Consider the following 21,263-nt stretch of genomic DNA (forward strand, 5'->3'; position numbering starts at 1 on the left):
TGTCCAGGAGTCTCTTAAAAGACCCGATCATATCCGCCTCCACCACCATCGCCGGCAACCCATCCCACGCACTCACCACTCTGCGTAAAAAACTTACTCCTGACATCCCCTCTGTACCTTAAAACACCTTAAAACTGTGCCCTCTTGTCATAGCCATTTCAGCCCTGGAGAAAAGCCTATGACTATCTACATGATCAATGCCTCTCATCATCTATCAGGTCACCTCTCATCCTCCATCGCTCCAAGGAGAAAAGACCAAGTTCACTCAACCTATTCTCGTAAGGCATGCTCCCCAATCCAGGCACATCCTTGTAAATCTCCTCTGCACCCTTTCTATAGTTTCTACATCCTTCCTGTAGTGAGGTGACCAGAACTGAGCACAGCACTTCAAGTGGGGCCTGACCAGGGTCCTATATAGCTGTAACATTACCTCTTGACTCTTAAACTCAATCCCACTGTTGATGGAAGGCCAATGCAATGTATGCCTTCTTGATCGCCGAGTCAACCTGCGCAGCAGCTTTGAGTGTCCTATGGACTCGGACCTCAAGATCCTTCTGATCCTCCACACTGCCAAGAGTCTTACCATTAATACTATATTCTACCATCATATTTGACCTACCAAAATGAAACACCTCACATTTAACTGGCTTGGACTCCATCTGCGACTTCTCAGCCCAGTTTTGCATCCTATCGATGTCCCGCTGTAACCTCTGACAGCCCCCCACACTATCCAAAACACCCCCAACCTTTGTGTCATCAGCAAATTTACTAACCCATCCCTCCACTTCCTCATCCATGTCATTTATAAAAATCACAAAGAGAAGGGGTCCCAGAACAGATCCCTGAGGCACACCACCGGTCACCGACCTCCATGCAGAATATGACCCGTCTACAACCTTGCCTTCTGTGGGCAAGCCAGTTCCGGATCCATAAAGCAAGGTCCCTTGGATCCCATGCCTCCTTACCTTCTCAATAAGCCTTGCCTGGGGTACCTTATCAAATGCCTTCCTGAAATCTATATCCATCTATGGCATCCACCCCCCCCCCCATTCTTCTAAACTCCAACAATTATAGGTCCAGAACCATCAAATGCTCCTCATACATTAATCATTTAATTCCTGGAATCATTCTCATGAATCTCCAATGCAAGCAAATCTTTTCTTAGATAAGGGGTGCAAAACTGTTCTCAATACTCCTTCTGCAGTCTGAGCAATCCATCTTGAAGTCTCTACATCACATCCTTGCTCTTATATTCTAGACCTCTCGAAATGAATGCTAACATTGCATTTACTTTCCTTACCACCAACACAACCTGCAAATTAACCTTCCAGGAATCTTGCAGAAGGATTCCCAAGACCTTTTGCACCCTGATTTTGTATTTTCCCAACAATGTATTCCACCTGCCACTTCTTTGCCCATTCTCCCAATCTGTCTAAGTCCTTCTGCAGATTCCCTGCTCAATCAACATTACCAGCCTTTCCACCCTTCATCGCACTGTCTGCAAATCTGGCAACAAAGCAATCAATTCAGTCATTCAAATTGTTGACATATAACGTGAAAAGAAGCAGACCCAACAATGGCTCCTGCTGAACACCACTAGTCACCGGCAGCCAACCAGAATAGTTCTCCTTTATCCCCACTCTCTCCAATATCTTTCCTGTAATACCATGGCCTTTTATCTTAAATACCCTCATGGGCGGCACCTTGTTAAAGGCCTTTTGAAAATACAAGTGAACAACACCTACTGACTCCTTTGTCAATCCTGACTGTTACTTTCTCAAAGATTTCCCCTAAGGAAACAATGCTGACTTTGGCCTCCAAGTACCCTGAAATCTCATCCTTAATAATGGACTCCCAACGTTTTTCTAAACACTGAAGTTAGGCTAAGCAGTCTATAATTTCCTTTTTTTTACTGCTCCCTCCCTTCTAAAAGAGTGGAGTGACAATTGCAAATTCTAAGTCCTCCAGAACCATATAGTGATTCCTGAAAGATCGTTGCTGATGTCTCCACAATCTCTTCAGTTGCATCTTTCGGAACCCTGGGGTGTAAGTCCATCAGATGACTTATCTACCTTCAGACCTTTCAGCTTCCCAAGCACCTTCTGCAAACTATAGCAACTCTATTCACTTCTGCCCCCTGACACTCTCGAATTTATGGCATACTGCCAAGTGCCTTCCATAGTGAAGACTGATGCAAAATGTTTATTCAGTTTCTCCGCCATTTCCTCGTCCCATTACTACCTCTCCAGCGGTCCGACATCCACTCTCACTTCTTTTACTCTTTATATATCTGAAAAAGATGTTTTGTATCCTCTTTTATTATTGGCTAACTTACCTTCCTGTTTCATCTTTTCTCTCCTTATGGTTTTTTACGTTGACTTCTGACTTCTGTTAATTTTTAGAAACTTCCCACTGATTTGTGCTATATTATAGGCACTCTTTTTTGTTTTAAAGCTGTCTTTTGATTGGGATGTTAAGCTCTTGACTATGATCTTTCAACCACGACTCAGTGATGCCCGCATCATATCTGCCAACGTCTAACTGTGCTACAAGATCATCTATCTTGTTGTGTACTGCGTGCATTCAAATATAACACTCCAGTTCCGTTTCTATCACCCTTTTCCATTTTGCCTCCATGTTATACTTCAATTCATCCCACTGTCTGCATTTTTAGATCATAAGACATAGGAACAGAGTTAGGCCATCTGGCCCATCGAGTCTGCTCCGCTATTCAAGCATGGCTGATCCTTTTTTTTAAATCTTCTCTCAGTTCCCGGCCTTCTCCCCGTAACTTTGATGCATGTCCAATCAATCTCTGCAATATTTCATTAGGAGTTTGAGATTTGGTTTGTCACCCAAAACTTCTAGTTGTACTGTGGAGAGCATGTTGACTGGCTGCATCATTGTCTGGTATGGTGGGGGGGGGGGGGGGGGGGGCGGGGCTACTGCATAAGATCAAAGTTGAAGAAACTTGTAAAATTAGCCAGCTCCATCATGGGGACTAGCCTCCTTAGTATCCAGGACACCTTCATGGAGCAGTGCCTTAGGAGGGCAACATCCATCATTAAAGATCACCGTCACTGAGGGCATGCCCTCTTCTCACTGTTACCATCAGGGAGGAGGTACAGAAGCCTGAAGACACACACTCAGTGATTCAAGAACAGCTTCTTGCTCTCTGCCATTTGACTCCTGAATGGACATTGAACCCGTGAACACTCACTACTTCTATTGCACTACCTATTTTAACTTAACTATTTAATATACATGTACACAGATAAATAGAAATCTTGGTACTCTCTCTATACACACACACACACATACATACTGAATGTAATTCAGTTTTTTCTAAATTTATCATGTATTGCATTGTCCTGTTGCCACTAAGTTAACAAATATCACGACAAATCCTGGTGATATTAAACCTGATTCTGATCTTCTTGTATACCAGCTGCCTTATCCTCAGCCACATCACTCTGATTCCAATTCCCCTGTCAAATTAGTTTAAACCCTCCTGGAAGGATACTAGTTCCCCCTCGAGTTCAGGAGTAACCCTTCCTTTTAGTACAAGTCATACCTTCTGCAGAAGAGTTCCAACGATCCAGAAATCTGTGACCCTGGCCCTGCAGCAATTCCTCAGCCATGCCTTCATCCTGTTCGTATGCCTCATTGACGCATGGCACAGGCAGCCATCCTAACAATACTTGAGTTCCTGCTATTAATCTTTCCACGCAACTCCTTATATTCTCTCTTCAGGACCTCATTCCTTTTCCTATCTATGTCATTGGTAGCAATATATCTGGTGGTCACCCCTCCCCCATACTTCAAAACGCCGTGGACGCGATCCAAGACATCCCTGATTCTGGCACCTGAGATGCAACATATCATCCAGGTGTCTCTTTCGCCACCACAGAATCTCCCGAGTGTTCTTCTAACTATGGAATCCCATTATTACTGCGGCAATCTTCTGTTCCTCTTCCCTTCTGAGCCACAGTGAGAGAGTCTGCCAGAGACCCTGCCTTCCTCCAGTAGGTCATCCCCACCAACAGTATCCATTTGACTGATTTTATTGGTTGCTGTTAATTCCTTGAATCAACTATTATCTAACAGTTTACAGGCTTACCTCTTAAATTCCTATAAAGTGAATCTCACACACCTCGAGAGCTACTTCTTAAAACTCTCCTGTTCTCAATCTGAGATCTATAAAGTTTACGTGTGCATGTATATGCTGCCTCTCTTCACTTCTCCATTCATTCTTCCCTTCTCCTCCATTCCTGCCTTGCCCATCATTGTCTCTAGTCTTAGACAGGCCTCACAGAGCTGAAGCTGCTGTCAGTATATGTCCTGACCTCCAACACGGAGCCCACTGTGGCCTTAACCTTCCTTTCTTTTGATACTGCTCTGGTTTGGCTGCCGCTCCACTCCCCACCGCCCCTCCGCTACGGGCCATTAGAGTAGGTACTTGCGGTCTTACCTTGGATTACCATTCTCTCACCATTTCCCAGCTACTGCTGATAGACTTTTTTCTGTGTGCACAGCTCCCATCCACCAGGACAGGACAGCAGTCTCTCCGCAGTGTCCCAGCAATTTCAGCAGAAATGACCTGCAGTATTCCAGGGCACTTAGATCGGACTCAGTAACAGGATACAACTTGATCACCCCAGGAGGGAAAAGGCAATGGAGTAACCATACTTGGATTTTCAGATGGCAAGTAAGGTTAAATAGTTGTACCTGAAATAAAAGTTGATGTAATGAGTGTGCAGAGTGGGGGAGTTTGTAAACTTAGTGTAAATGAGCGACAAAACGGACAGGTTACACCTGTACCCAAAGGTGTCCAATATCTTGGCAGGGAGGTTTAATAGAGCTGTTAGGGAGGGTTTAAACTAATTTGGCAAAGGGATGGGAACCAGAGTGATAGGGCTGAGGAAGGGGAAAACAGAAATAAATTAAAAGTATCGCGTGCAACAGAGATGATAGAAAGGACAGATAGGAGATGAGGCTTAATCACAGCCAATGGGATGAGTTGCAGGACAATAGAGGCATGGTGCAGTTAAAACAGAAAGGAACAAATACTGGACTGAAAGTGTTATATTTGAATGCACACAGCATAAGAATTAAAATGGACGATCTTGAAATTCAGCTACAGGTTGGCAAGTATGACATTGTGGCCATTTCTGAAACTTGGCTAACGGATGGCTGCCGTTGGGAGTTGAATGTCCAAGGATATACGGTGTATAAGGTTAGTAGGCAGAGGGGGTGGTGTGGCCCTGTGTATAAGAAATAATATTAAATCATTAAAAAGGGATAACACAGGATTGGAAGGTGTAGGGTCTCTATGGGTTGCGTTAAGAAATGGCAAAGGTAAAAGGACCCTAATGGCAGTTGTATACAGGTCTCCAAACAGCAGCCGGGATGTGGATTACAAATTACAGCAGGAGATAGAAAAGGCGTGTCAGAAGGGCAATGTCATGATAATCGTTGGGGATTTTAACATGAAAGTGGATTGGGAAAGCCAGGCCAGTACTGGACCTCAAGAGAGAGAATTTGTAGAATGTCTAAGGGATGGCTTTTTAAAACAGCTTGTTGTTTAGCCCACTAGAGGATTGGCTGTGTTGGATTGGATGTTGTGCCAATGATCCAGAGGTGATAAGGTTAAGGAACCCTTAGGGAACAGTGATCACAATATGATTCGAGTTCACTTTGAAATTTTAGAAGGAGAAACTAATTTCTACTGTGTCAGTATTTCAGTGGAATAAAGGAAATTACAATGGGATTACAAGAGGGGAACTGGCCAGGGTTGACTGGAAAGGGACACTCGCAGGAAGAACAGCAGAGCAGCAATGGCTGGACTTTCTGCGAAGAATGAGGGAAGTGTAAGATAGATATATTCCAAATAAGAAGAAATTTTCGAATGGAAGAAGGGCATACAAGGAAGCCAAAGCTAGCAGGAAGATCGGGGACAAAAACAAAAACAACAGGAATTCTGCAGGTGCTGGAAATTCAAGCAACACACATCAAAGTTGCTGGTGAATGCAGCAGGCCAGGCAGCATCTCTAGGAAGAGGTACAGTCGACGTTTCAGGCCGAGACCCTTCGTCAGGACTAACTGAAGGAAGAGTTAGTAAGAAGATCGAGGATTGGGAAGCTTTTAAAAACTTGAAGAAGGAAACTAAGAAGATCATTAGGAAGGAAAAGATGAATTATGAAAGGAAGCTGGCGATTAATATCAAAGAAGATACTAAAAGCTTTTTTAAGTATATAAAGGGTAAAAGAGAGTTGAGGGTAGATATAGGACCAATAGAAAATGATGCTGGAGATACTGTAATGAGAGATACAGAGATGGCAGAGGAACTGAATGCGTATTTTGTATCAGTCTTCACAGTGGAAGACATCTGCAGTATGCCGGACATTCAAGAGTGTTAGAGAAATGAAGTATGTGCAGTGAAAATTACGACTGAGAAGGTGCTCAGGAAGCTTAATGGTCTGAGGGTGTATAAATCTCCTGGACCTGATGTAATGCACCCTCGGGTTCTGAAGGAAGTAGCTGGAGAGATTGCGAAGGCATTAACAATGATCTTTCAAGAAACAATAGATTCTGGCATTGTACCGGATGACTGGAAAATTGCAAATTTAACTCTGCTATTTAAGAAGGGTGGGAGGCAGCAGAAAGCAAACTGTAGACCAGGGGTCGGCAACCTTTTTGCCTCTGTGGGCCGGATCGCGTATTAATGAGTGGACAGTGGGCCAAATAAATGCCATAAAGAACTTGAAATATGGGAATTATCTATTTAAATACATCTAGTTATGTTTTGCCTCAAATTAATGAATAACGTAGCTAGAAAACCATTTGTATTTAAGGTTGCCTACCCCTGCTATAGACCTGTTAGCCTGACATCAGTGGTTGGGAAGTTGTTGGAATCGATTGTTAGGGATGAGATTACGGAGTACTTGGAGGCACATGACAAAATAGGCCAAAGCCAGTATGGTTTCCTGAAAGAAAAATCCTGCCTGACTAGCCTACTGCAATTCTTTGAGGAAATTACAAGTAGGGTAGATAAAGGAGATGCAGTAGATGTGGTGCATTTGGATTTTGAGAAGGCCTTTGACAAAGTACCACACATAAGGTTGCTTCACAAGATAATAGCCCATGGAATTACAGGGAAGTTACTAGCGTGGGTGGAGCATTGGCTGATGGGCAGAAAATGGAGAGTGGGAATAAAGGGATCCTATTCTGGCTGGCTGCCGGTTAGTAGCGGAATTCCACAGGGGTCGGTGTTGGGACCGCTGCTTCTTACAATGTATGTCAATGGTTTGGATTATGGGATTAATGGATTTTTGGCTAAATTTGCCGATGATACAAAAATAGGTGGAGGGGCGGGTAGTGTTGAGGAAACAGAGAGCCTGCGGAGAGACTTAGATAGTTTAGGGGAGTGAGCAAAGAAGTGGCAAATGAAATAATCGGGCAGACTATTATTTAGATGGGGAGAGAATTCAAACTGCAGAAATCCAAAGGGACTTGGGAGTCCTTGTGCAGGATACCCTAAAGGTTAACCTCCAGGTTGAGTCATTGGTAAAGAAGGCGAATGCAATGTTGGCATTCATTTCTAGAGCTATAGAATACAAGAGCAGAGATGTGATGTTGAGGCTCTATAAGGGCCTCATGAAACCACACTTGGGAGTATTGTGGGCAGTTTTGGGCTCCTTATTTTAGAAAGGATATACTGACATTGGAGAGGGTTCAGAGAAGATTCATGAGAATGATTCTAGGAATGAAAGGGCTGTATTCCCTGGAGTTCAGGAGAATGGGGAACTCAGAGAAACATTCTGAATGTTAAAAAGCCTGAACAGATTAAATATGGCAAAGTTATTTCTCATGGTAGGAGAGTCTAGGACAAGAGGGCATGACTTCAGGATTGAAGGAAGGCCATTTAGAACAGAGATGCGGAGGAATTATTTTAGTCAGAGGGTGGTAAGTCTGTAGAATTTGTTGCCTGTGGAGACCAAGTCATTGGGTGCATTTAAGGCAGAGATAGATAGGTTCTTGATTAGCCAGGGCATCAAAGGATATATGGAGAAGGCAGGGGAGTGGTGATGACTGAAAGAATTGGATCAGCCCATGATTGAATGGCAGAGCAGACTCGATGGGCCAAATGGCCAATCTCTGCTCCTGTATCTTATGGTCTGGTGTTAAATCTGCGTCAACTTCATGAGAGGTCGCATAATCACTGAGTGATAGAAACTGCTTCAGTAAGAAAGTCTGGGTCACCCTGGTTAGGTCTGGAGGATGTGGATGTCACTGAGGATAGAGGGTGGAGGTAGTAACAGAAGACTGGTCAGTTAAATAAGTCTCATTCAGGGTTGAAGGTCAAGGTGGATCAGCTTAATGCCAGTCATTTCAGGAACAAGGGTCGATGTCAATTGGCAGACACAAGAGAAGTACGAAATGGAGTAAGTGTCTTCGGTCCTGGCTGGAGAAAGTGAATGGTAGAACCATGAATGGTAAAAAGTCAACACGAACATACATTGCTTGCTGCAGACATGCAGCAGAGATCCACTAGGACTCCGAATTCCGCAGAGAAAGCACCCAGGCCCGTGATCTACTGGGAAAGTTAATGGAATTTCAAGGAGATATGTGTGACAAGTTTCTACAGAGTGGGAGGTGCCTCAAACACACTGCCAGGGGCAGTGTAGAAGCATATATAACTGTGGTGTTAGACAGACATGATATTCAGGGAATGGAGGGATATGAATCATATGTAGGTAGAGAGGTTTCATCATGTGACACAGAAATGGCAGGCCTGTTGCTGTGCTGCACTCTTCCTGGTACTACTGTACACATCACTGTGCCCAGCTTAACACCCACATATGTCACAAGACCATGCCCTGAGGAAGGCGCCTGAAGGGAACAGATACAGTTCGGGACACTGCCTTGATGTTTGGCAAGTATTTCTGTATAGTCTCCAGCATTAAGACCATGCTTTGGGAGGTCTGAGGTTCATAGATTTAAGCAATGCTGGAGGACCAGGGAACTCAGAATAGAGAAATATTTCTGATTCCCTGAATTACAGATTTGCCTCAAGCAAATCTCTCTGGCATGAAAGGGAGAGCTAGTCTTTGTGGATGGAACACAGGGGTTTTTATACTAACAAAACAGAAAGGACAATTCATTGTGCACCAAATCAGCTGTAGAAATTCAGAAGTTGCATTTATTTAGATCCTTAATTTTTAAATTGTTGTAAAATCACTTACTGTAAATACATTCATTCCCATCAGGTTCACACAACTTCCAGCCCTACAGTGCTACAATGTGGTGACACACATCCCTCACTCTGCACTTACAGCCACTTACTCTACATGAAGTCACTGAACTCCATATGGCCATACAACACTCCGAACCTATCATACACATACCATAAACAGAGAGGGCAGGGTGCACATCACAGACAAGAGAAAATCTGAGCAACACACACAAAATGTTGGAGGGACTCAGTAGGCCTGGCAGCATCTATGGAAAAGAGTAGTCGACGTTTTTCCATAGATGCTGTCTGGCCTGCTGAGTCCGTCCAGCATTTTGTGTGTGTTGCCCACATCACAGAGCTCAATTCTCATCATTCCTTGTTATCTTGCCCACATATCAAAATTGATACTTTTTGGCTTAAAATCTTAAAAAAAAACACAACTTTACTGAAAACAAAGTATGCAGGTGGGGGAGGGGAGAGAACCACAAGGTGAGACTCCCCCACCCTCACTTCCAAAATCAAAGCACATTCTCAGCCAAGATCTCAATAAATATATTGACACCATTCTGCAGCAAGCATCACATGGTGCCACAGATCCACCCATCTCCACTTGGCCTCCAGAGTAGACCAGGGAATCTCAGCAACAAGGCTTGGCTGTGATCAGCTCTCTCCTGCTCCGTAACACACACACACAAACCACACTTCATCCAAGGACAGATTCGAAGTTTTGTTTGCAGTTTGATGTTGAATTATCAAGCAACAAAAAAAAAAGAAAGACAACTCAACACAAGAGGAGCAGGTAGGTAAAATAACCAACAAGTAGGTAAAAAAAACAACTCCAGTATTAAGGAATCAGCAAGGATTTCACGGTCAATTCAATGAACCATGAGAGATTTCTCCAAGTGTCGCATTCAAAAACTCCATGGATGAACACTGAAATGGCACAGACACTTCACAACCACATATCTGCGCAGCTACTCATCGATACTCCCATCATTTCACATTCTCACAAGTTCATCCTTCACCCAGTTAGCAGGCAGTAGATCTAGACCAGCTGTGTGAACTCCGATCTGCTGTAAGGTGTTGGAATCTGTCAACTTGGAATGACGCAGGCGGATCACGGAAAGATCATTGTGGAGTTTTAAACTGCAGCCCAATTTGGGAGGTTGAATGCCTCATGGGTCCAGGTGGCTATTCTCCTCAGCATGTTGGCAGAGGTGCTTGGGAAATTCCTGGGGAAAATCAAAAAATTCACCACAGCACTGATGAATAAAGCAGTGAACTACGACATTTCTGCAAAAGTCCTCACGCTACCTTTGCCTGTGATCTCTTTGGGTAACAGAGTACAGGCTGGCTCATAATCAACAAATAATATGGAGTTCCTTGGAGCAGCACAGTAGTGTAGTGGCTAGCACAACACCATACAGTAGAGGTGAACCAGTTCAATTCCCACCAGTCCCTATAAGGAGTTTGTACATGCTCCTCAAGACTGTATGGGTTTCCTCCCATGGTCCACAGATGTACTGGTTGGCAGGTTAATTGGTTATTGTAAATTGACCCATGATTAGGCTAGCATTAAATCAGGGAATTGCCAGGCGGCGTGGTTCAAAGGGCTGGAAGGGCCTATTCCGTGCTATCTCACATTTATTTTATTTGCTTATTATTTTTGTCCAACCACCCCTTGCAGCCTCACTAAATACAATCACTGTACCCCTTACCACTGCCTGCTGCCCCACATAGCCACTGATTGTTACCCAGCCTGAAACTCACCAACACCTCACCCAGAGAACAAAGTGCAACACATCCTTTTCCCCACACCCGTTTCACAATACCCCTCTCTCACCTGTTTGGACCCATTCCTTAAAGTGAAGAAAGCATCACAGTTACGCCAGCGACACTTCAGGGTGTGGACAGAGTTGTTGTTGTGCTCAGTCAGTAGGTGATGCTTCAGGTGCTTTAAGACGCCGAAGATCAAACTGCAGCCCGTCCACTGCAGGAGAACAGAAACAGAGTTAAGAGCAAGTGGGATGGACGGACACAGGGAGTACCAGAAGACACACCCTCCAAACATGCAACACCCAATTTTGATCTGGCATATGCACAGTTCTAAAATATATGACTTAGGTGCTGACTCTCTTGGGGCTCTAGCAGTCTGAGAAAACAAAACAGAACAGCCAGATGCAGCAGAACTTGCTAAGGAGGGATGAACACAAAGTGTGTCTCTATTCACTTACCCCAGGGATCCCCAACCTTTTTTGCACCGTGGACCAGCCGACTGGGTGGGTGGGTGTTAATTATGACCAGAATATAGGTGATAAGTCAACTCTAAGTCACTTATAAGTGGTTAATAAACTCAATTTCATTTCTAAAGGGGTTTATCTAATGAATTTAATATTAAACACAGCGCATATTTTCCTCACATGAATATAGTGATAAGTCAATTATAAGTCACTTATAAGTCAATAGCATAACATTTTAAGTAACGTTTGAATATTAAACACACAGTGCATACTTTCCTTGTATGAAGATATAAAATCATCGCAACACACCAATATCGGTGAATCAGTGGGAGCCCTGGGCTTGTTTCCCGCAACGAGACAGTGCCTTCAAGGGGTGATGGGAGACAGTGATACTCGAAGGGGGTTCCTTATATCCAGTCTATTCTGCTTGGTAGAGATATGATGTTGGAAATGGAAGCAATGTTTTCAGTGCTTTTGCGGCTATCTCATGATATTTAGCCTTGACTTTGATCCAGAATGCCGGCAGAGATCTTATGTCAAACATACTTTTCAGCCCGCCGTTATTTGCAAGCTGGAGGAGTTGATCTTCTTTCCGTGCTGACATGGATGACGCGTGTGTAATGACCAAGCGTGTGTTCAAGTTCAACAGTGGGCGTGGCAGGGAATGAGGAAGGGTGCAGCTGACTCATTTAAAACAGGGTTACCAGATTGGCTTTTTGGGCATCAAATTCCAGAAATCAGGCCTTTTCCCCAATGTGGTTGGCGTCAGAAAATTCATCTGGCTTTTTCCTGGCTTTTTACATGCACGAAATTATTTGCACGAAAATTACATACCATCCTTTTTCTAAAACATTTTCCTTTAAGAAAAATGTTTTTTTGGTCAGTTACATTTGGCACACCAAGTAGTCTGGGCAAGAAGGCAGTAACTGGCAAGTCGGCCACACGGGCACATCGCCAAATCATATCGTTTCCTCGACCACTGACTTACCCAACAACGATAGTTCTGCATCAGGTTCAGCCGCACTGCCTGTATGCTCCCGTCATAACAGCCTGTGTAGATCTACAGGCAAAGAACAGCAGTTCTCAAAAACAATCTGAACTTGTTGTCAGTCTAGAAAAAAATACCATTTACAGAATTATACAGCACAGAAACAGGCCTTTCATCCTATCACTTCTATGCTGACCATCAAGTACTGATCCATATTAAATCATATTTACCAGCACTTGGTTGATAGCCTACGGTACCGTGGCAATTTCGGCAGGTTTAGGGAACCTTGATTTCCGAAAGACATGGCTAAGAAGGCGGTGCATAGCAGGTAAAGGCAGCAAAGAACAAATGAGCTACTTCAATGACGAGATCTTAAATAGATGTTTGGCATCTGAAAATTATGAGGGGTATAGATATGGTATATGCAAGCAGGCTTTTTCCACTGAGGTTGGGTGGGAGTCAACAAGTTGTGAGTGTGTGGAACAAGCTGCCAGTATAAATGGTACATAAGCTTGATTTCAACATTTTAGAGTAGTTTGGAAGGTACATGGATGGCAGGGGTACCGAGAGCAGTAGTCTGGGTGCAGGTCGATGGGACTAGGCAGTTTAATTGCTTTTGCACAGACTAGATGGGCTGGAGAGCTTTTTCTGTGCTGTACTTTTGTATGATTCTATGACTAACACACCCAGAACCAATCCCTGCAGCGCATTATTAGTTACAGTCATCCAGTCAGAGGGGATCATCCACTACCACTCTCTGACTTATCCTGCAAAGCTAATAGTGAATCCAATCTATTACCTCACTGTGAATATCTAGTCACTGAACTTTCTTGACCAACCTCCCATGTGGGACCTTGTCAAAGACCTTGCTAAAGTGTGTGGACAACATCTACTGCCTTTCCTTACAAAACTCTATAAGATTGGTTAGATATGACCTACCACATCTCCTTTTCTCTACCCTGAGCGGATAGGCTGGTCCTGGACTTATTTCATAATTTACTAGCATAATTTACATATTACTATTTGACTATTTATGGTTCTATTACTATTTATTAATTATGGTGCAACTGTAACGAAAACCAATTTCCTCCGGGATCAATAAAGTATGACTATGACTATAATCCATATACGGTCCATGATTTCACTGCTGTTTGCCTCAGTTCTCTGGGCTGTTTCTATCTCCCGAGTAAATACAGATGCAAAACATCTATTTAAGATCTCATCATCAAAGTACCTTATTTGTTCTTTGCTGCCCCTCATACCTCTACCAAATCTCCACTCAATCTTGTATGTTCCAAGGAATAAAGTCCTAACCTATTCAATCTTTCCTTATAACTCAGGTCCTCCAGTCCTGGCAACATCCATGTAAATTTTCTCAATACTCTTTCAACCTTGTTTACATCTTTCCTGTGGGCAGGTGAACAAAACTGCACATAATACTCCAAATTAGACTTCACTGAAGTGTTATACAACTTCAACATAGCATCCCATCTCCTGCACGCAATACTTTGATTTATGAAGGCCAATGGACCAAAAGCTTTCTTTACAACCATATCTACCCGTGATGCTACTTTCAATGAATTATGAACCTGTACTTCCAGATCCCTTTCTTCTACTACAGTCCTATCATTCACTGTGTGAGACCTCCCCGGGTTGGTCCTATTGAAGTGCAACAACTCGCACTTTTCTGCATTAAATTCCATCTGCCATTTTTCAGCCCATTTTTCCAGCTGGTCCAGATCCTGCTGCAAGCACTGATAGTCTCCCTTGTTGTCCAGTACCCCTCAATCTTGGTGTCATCCACAAATTTTCTGATCCAGTTAATCACATCGTCATCTAGATCATTGATATGGATGACAAACAACAAAAGACCCAGAACCAATTCCCGCAACACTCCACTAATCACAGATCTCCTGTCAGAGAGGCAACCATCTACTACCAGTCTCTGGCTTCTCCTGCAAAGACAATGTCTAATCCAATTTACTACCTCATCTTGAATGCTAATGAGACTGAACCTTCTTGGCCAGCCTCCCATGCGGGACATTGTCAAATGTCTTAATAAAGTCCATGCAGACAACATCTACTGCCTTGCCTGCATTAACTTTCCTGGTTACTTCCTCAAAAAACCCCTGCTGTGCACAAAGACACGCTTCCTATCCCTAATCAGTCCATGTCTATCCAAATACTCAAATATCCAGTCCCATAGAATACTTTCTAATAACTTTCCCACGACTGATATCAGGCTCACCAGCCTCTAACTTCCTGGTTTATTTTTAGAGCTTTTTTATTACAAACAGCAGAACAACATTGGCTGTCCTCCAGTCCCCTGGTACTTCAATTGTCGCTAAGGATGATTTAAATATTCTGCTAGGGCCCCTGCAATTTCTGCACTTGTTTCCCACAGGATCCAAGGGAGCATCCTGTCAGGCCTTGTGGATTTATCCACCTTAATTTGCCTAAAGACAGCAAACATCTCCTCCTCTGTAATCTGTATGTGGCAATGATCCACTGCTGCTTTGCCTCACTTCTATAGACATTGCATCCATCTCCCGAATAAATACAAATGTAAAAACACCCAGCTCTTTTGATTCCACGCATAGGTTACCATCCTGACCCTCCGGAGGACAAATTCTGCCCCTTGCAATCCTTTCACTCTAACATATCCATAGAATCTCTTCGGATCCTCCTTCACCTTGTCTGCTAGGGCAACCTCATGCCTTCTTTTAGCTCTGATTTATTTCTTGTGTTCTCTTGCATTTCTTATACTCCACCATACCTCATTTGTTCCTACCCACCTATACCTGCTATGTACCTTCTTAACCAGTACTACAATCTCTCTTCAAAACCAAGGTTCCCTAAACCTGTTATCATTACCTTTTATTCTGCCAGGCACATACAAGCTTTGTACTCTCAAAACTTCACTTTTGAAGGCCTCCCACTTACCAACAACACCTGTGACAGAAAACAGCTTGTCCCAATCCACTTGCCAGATCTTTACTGATACCATCAAAATAGTTGTTTGTCATCTATATAAACAGTGTGGATAATAATGTGGTAAACTGGATCAGCAAATTTGTGAATGACACCAAGACTGGGGATGTAGTGGACAGTGAGGAAGACTATCAAAGCTTGCAGCAGGATCTGGATCAGCTGCAAAAATGAACTGAAAGTGGCAGATGTAACTTAATGCAGACAAGTTGAGAGGACTTTGGAGTTGGGAGGACAAACCAGGGAAAACAAATTTACAACGGTGAGTGGTAAGGCACTGAGGGGTGTGGTAGAACAGAGGGATCTGAGAATACAGAGCAATAATTCCTTGAAAGTGGTGTCACAGGAGAAAGGATCATAAAGAAAGTATCAAAGCATTAAATACAAGAGATGGGATGTTATGTTGAAGTTGTACAAGATGTTGATGACGTCTAATTTGGATTATTATGGCCATTTCTGGTCATCTCCTTACAAGAAATATATCAATAAGATTGAGTGCGCAGAGAAAATTTACAAACATATTGCTGGGACTTGAGGACCTGAGTTACAGTGAAAGATTGAATAGGTTACAGTTTATTTCCTGGAGTGTGGGAATGAGAGGAGATTTGATAGAAGTATATAAAATTGAGGGATATAGGTAGGATAAATGCAAGCAGGCCTTTTACACTGAGGTTGGGTGAAACCAGAACATGGGTTAAGGGTGAAAGGTGAAATGTTTAAGAGGAGATGAGGGGGAGCTTCTTCACTCGGGTGGTGAGATTGTGGAGAGAACTGCCTGTGAAAGTAGTGAATGCTGGTTCAGTTTCAACATTTAAGAGAAATTTGGATAAGTACGATACAGGAGGGCTATGGTCCAGGTACACATTGATGGGATTAGGCAGAATAATAGTTCAGCACAGACTAGGTGGGTCGAAGGTCCTACTTTTGTGCTGTAGTTTTCTAATTCAAATGACTATATGATTCTAATTCAAATGCTCATTCAGATGTTTCCTAAATGTTGTGAGAGTTTATCCCTTAAGCAGTACATTCCAGACTCCAACCACCCTGTGGGTAAAAAAATTCTTCATTAGATCCTTCCAACTGCTTACCCTCAAGCCATGTCATGCTTTAGATAGCTGTGTAGTATAAAGTTTGCTGTATCTATGTCCCTAAGAACTTTGTTTACTCCCCATAACAACTATAGGTCAATGCTGTCGCTCCAAACTCGTACATCCTTGAGGCCACCATCAGGTACTTGATAAATGAAAGGCAGCAACTATGATCATTATTCAAGGGCAGTAGAGATAAAATTGGGTATCACAGATGGTCAACATGGTTCTGTTAGGTGGGGGAGAGATCAGTTTTGAACAATCTGAATTTTTAAGAGATAAAAAGTGCTTTGATGAGGGCAGTGTAGTTGACGTAGTCTATGTTGACTTCTATAAGGCATAAGGTCCCACAAAGGAGACTGATCCATGGGATGCAGGATCACTTGGTGCATTGAATCTAAAATAGATAATAAGAGACAGAGGGTGATGGTGGAGGGTTGCTTTTGTGATTAGAAGCTGTGATCACAGAGACTGGTGCCTATTTAAAGGTGCTCTATTTGCTGTATGCAGAATTTGAATATGAGTGTACAAGGTATGATTAGAAAATTTACAGATGACATAAGAATTGGTGAGGTTGATAGTGAGGATTACTGAGGATAGCTTCCAATTTACAAGAAGGTGTTGGTATAATAGGCAAAGCACACAGCAGATGGAATTTACTGTAATCCAGAAACTGAGTTGATGCAGTGAATGCTGATCCCCAGTGAGTTAGTACATCTAGATGAGCACTTGAATTACCAAAGCACAGAAGATCAGCACAAAGATAGTGGGCTAAGGGGCCTGTAGTGTGCTGTATGACTATGATCCACTCACCATGCTCTTGTGTATGACCATACACATCACCATGTCCTTGTGTCCCCCATAAACTTGCAGGCGATCGTGGGACTAGACAACAGAAGAAACAAAAATTCTTTTAGACTTCCTGCTTCTCAGGCTCCTCAATTTCCAAACAGGTCAAAAGACCAGCACCAGTCCCAGGATCACAAGTGCTGCAGAGCCAAGGGCACCCTGATAACTACAGGCAGCAAGATGCACATTCCAAGAGTCATCTTGAATGAAAACTGGGAATGTTTGGGGAAGAATTTCAACATCTATGACAACAACTGAAACCAAGGGTATCACAGTAGAAAAGCGGCCAATCTGCTGTGCTGGTGGAACAAGGAGAGGTGAGGGGATAATGCGCTATAGGACTAAAGGAGGCCACAACATTACACAAGACTACTTTCCCCTCCACATATCCACAAAGCCAAAGAGCAAATCACATTATCAGGAGTAAACCTGACAGAACCTCTTGCAAGTTGTAAACAATGTCATGGGGGAGAATCGCAGACTCTAATCACTGCAAGAAGAACCGTGAGCTCCAGTCACCATCCTGTGCCAAACTGTGATTTGGAGACAGGCTAAGGTCCATGATTGACCGCACGTCTCACACACAAGACCATCCAGTGGAGGAGACTGTTTTGGACCTGCAGACACCACTATCCTTACCTGCAGCTCGTAGACACGCACCAACTTGTCCAAACACGCAGTCACCATCACCTTGCCCAGGATGTTGACCACTGTAACAGCATGACTGTGACCTTTGTAGACCCGCACCAACTCTCCAGTCTGCAGAAAAGGAGCAAGAGCTATTCAATTCATTCCTGAACACACACCATCCACTAAAAATATGGTCAATGCCCAAGTTCAATCAGCTCCAATCACCAAAACTAACACCTGTCTTGAAGGGAGTGAACAAAGGGAAGCTGCATGTTGGGAAAATCTGCCTCCAACAGAACACTACTGTTCCCATTATCCTATGGTTCTTAAATTCTTCCCCTGTGACACTGTACCAGTAGCCACTTTATCATCATTCAATGTTACACACCACTCTCCTTTTACGCCCCTTTCTCCCTGTTTACACATTACAGCTTCATGGATGAAAAAGCTGTTGCTTTAACTGTGCAGTAACTCCCACACCTTGAGTGTTGACTGCTTGGAGAGCGGTAAAAGGCACATATTTCACAACCCTGAAACCAGTCACCAGACAGACCAAGTAACTCCAACTACGCACAGCTTCTCTTCCTCCAATTCTTGACCACTGGCTGCATTTCAGTTTTGTAATTTCCAGTTAATTTGTTTTGTTTTGTTCATTTTATTTAGAGAGACAGCGCAGAATAGGCCCTTCTGCCCTTTGAATCGTACTGTCCAACAACCCCCAATTTAACCCTAGTCTAACCCAGGATATTTACAATGACCAATTAACCTACTAAATGGTGAGAGATAACTGGAACATCTGGAGAAAATCCCTGCATTCCATGAGGAGGACGTACAGTCTTCTTACAGATGACATCAGAATTGAACTGCAAAGGCCCGAGCCATAAGAACATTTTCAACAAATAGCTTGTTCTCACTAATTTTGATGAAAATAGTTAAACTGAGCAGTTCACCACCCTAAAGTGAAGTGGCCCTTGTCTTTAACTCATTGCCAGCAGTTACAGTATTCATGATAATCTAGTTTGACCTTTTCCAGTTCATTTGTATTCATCTTCACAGGATAGGGAGCGGAGGGGAGCTTGGGGGAAAGAGGGTCACTGCACCTTCTGCCACCATTTAGTTTGGAGCGACTTGGAAAGGACTCACACAACACTGGAAACAAAGCAGCCTATCAGCCTGTGACCAAGATGACAGTCAGTGAACAGTTCAGGAAGATTGTGTTCCATACACAGAAACACAGAAAACCTACAGCACAATACAGGCCCTTCTGCCCACAAAGTTGTGCCGAACATGTCTCTACCTTAGAAATTACTAGGCTTAACTATAGCCCTCTATTTTTCTAAGCTCCATGTACCTATCCAAAAGTCTCTTAAAAGACCCTATCATATCCACCTCCACCACTCTCTGAGTAAGAACCTTACCCCTGACATCTCCTCTGTACCTACTCCCCAGCACCTTAAACCTGTGTCCTCTTGTGGCAACCATTTCAGGCCTGGGAAAAAGCCTCTGACTATCCACACGATCAGTGCCTCTCATCATCTTATCTCTCTAGCTAGCTATCCATTCCATAGAATGAAGATGGTTCCTTTCAGTCAGTTAGTAGGGTGGTACCCCACTCCTCAGAAAGGAACAGTGAGTGGATTTTAAGTGAGTAGGGGGTTACACAGGTCCAGACCCACCCTGTCGACATCCCCTCCCAGATCCAGCGGCATGGTGGGGTCCAAGACGGCTGGGGGAAGTTCTGTTCCAGTGAATGGCCAGACCAAGTTTCGATGCAAGGGATGCCCTTTCCGCGCTTCACGGCACGTGTTTGCTAGATGGCCGCTGACCCTACGAGAGGGTTCATCCACCCTTTGACAGGTTTTTCGTCCTGCAGGGTGTCTAGCCACCCTCCCCATCATTTTATTCACCTCTATCAGGTCACCTCTCATCCTCCGTTGCTCCAAGGAGAAAAGGCCGAGTTCACTCAACCTGTTTTCATAAGGCATGCTCCCCAATCCAGGCAACATCCTTGTAAATCTCCTCTGCACCCTTCCTATAGCTTCCACATCCTTCCTGTAGTGAAGCGACCAGAACTGAGCACAGAACTCCAAGAGGGGTCTGACCAGGGTCCTATATAGCTGCAACATTACCTCTCAGCTCCTAAATTCAATTCCACGATTGATGGAGGCCAATACACCATATGCCTTCTTAACTACAGAGTCAACCTGCACAGCTGCTTTGAGCGTCCTATGGACTCGGACCCCAAGATCCCTCTGATCTTCCACACTGCCAAGAGTCTTACCATAAATACTATATTCTGCCATCATATTTGACCTACTAAAATGAACAACTTCACACTTATCTGGGTTGAACTCCACCTGCAACTTCTCAGTCCAGTTTTGCATCCTATCAATGTCCCGCTGTAACCTCTGCAAGCCCTCCACACTATCCACAACACCCCCAACCTTTGTGTGATCAGCAAACTTACTAACTCATCCCTCCACTTCCTCATCCAGGTCACTTATAAAAATCACGAAGAGCAAGGGTCCCAGAACAGATCCCTGAGGCATACCACTGGTGACCGACCTCCATGCAGAATATGACCCGTCTACAACCACGCTTTGCCTTCGGTGGGCAAGCCAGTTCTGGATCCACAAAGCAATGTCCCCTTGGATCCCATGCCTCCTTACTTTCTCAATAAGCTTTGCATGGGGTACCTTATCAAATGCCTTGCTGAAATCCATATACACTACATCTACTGCTCTACCTTCATCAATGTGTTTAGTCACATTCTCAAAAAATTCAATCAGGCTCGTAAGGCATGACCTGCCCTTGACAAAGCCATGCTGGCTATTCCTAATCAAACCTCTCCAAATGTTCATAAATCCTGCCTCTCTGGATCTTCTCCATCAACTTACCAACCACTGAGGTAAGAAGACTCACTGGTCTATAATTTCCTGGGCTATCTCTACTCCCTTTCTTGAATAAAGGAACAACATCCACAACCCTCCAATCCTCTGGAACTTGTTCTGTCCTCATTGATGATGCAAAGATCATCGCCAGAGGCTCAACAATCTCCTCCCTCGCCTCCCACAGTAGCCTGGGGTACATCTCATCCATTCCCGGTGACTTATCCAAGTTGATGCTTTCCAAAAGCTCCAGCACATCCTCTTTCTTAATATCTACATGCTCAAGCTTTTCAGTCTGCTGCGAGTCAGCACTACAATCACCAAGATCCTTTTCCACAGTGAATACTGAAGTACTTA

General features: G+C 43.7%; 2 protein-coding genes across 15 annotated transcripts in view; one reads left to right on the forward strand and one right to left on the reverse strand.

Annotated features, from left to right (window-relative positions):
* heatr4 (HEAT repeat containing 4) overlaps nucleotides 1-21,263 on the forward strand; it is a 215,762-nt gene that overhangs the window by 153,150 nt on the left and 41,349 nt on the right. For 3 of the 12 annotated variants that reach the window (XM_072263547.1, XM_072263569.1, XM_072263593.1), the window contains exon 17: nucleotides 4,536-4,746. The exons of 8 other annotated variants lie outside the window; for them this stretch is intronic. In XM_072263547.1, coding sequence (XP_072119648.1) covers nucleotides 4,536-4,599 — 64 coding nt within the window. In that variant the 3' untranslated portion in view covers nucleotides 4,600-4,746. Of the gene's footprint in view, nucleotides 1-4,535; nucleotides 4,747-21,263 lie in introns of those variants that run through there. One more of the 12 variants, XR_011886603.1, reaches the window with a different exon arrangement.
* Nucleotides 9,176-21,263, reverse strand: part of znf106a (zinc finger protein 106a) — a 125,801-nt gene continuing 113,713 nt past the window's right edge. For all 3 annotated transcript variants that reach the window (XM_072263475.1, XM_072263466.1, XM_072263455.1), the window contains 5 exons: nucleotides 18,028-18,147; nucleotides 17,353-17,424; nucleotides 12,464-12,535; nucleotides 11,079-11,225; nucleotides 9,176-10,467 (listed from right to left, as the gene is read on the reverse strand). In XM_072263475.1, coding sequence (XP_072119576.1) covers nucleotides 10,411-10,467; nucleotides 11,079-11,225; nucleotides 12,464-12,535; nucleotides 17,353-17,424; nucleotides 18,028-18,147 — 468 coding nt within the window. In that variant the 3' untranslated portion in view covers nucleotides 9,176-10,410. The remainder of the gene's footprint in view (nucleotides 10,468-11,078; nucleotides 11,226-12,463; nucleotides 12,536-17,352; nucleotides 17,425-18,027; nucleotides 18,148-21,263) is intronic.

This window comes from Mobula birostris, chromosome 1 (genome assembly GCF_030028105.1).
Source record: "Mobula birostris isolate sMobBir1 chromosome 1, sMobBir1.hap1, whole genome shotgun sequence".
NCBI classification, from domain to species: domain Eukaryota; kingdom Metazoa; phylum Chordata; class Chondrichthyes; order Myliobatiformes; family Myliobatidae; genus Mobula; species Mobula birostris.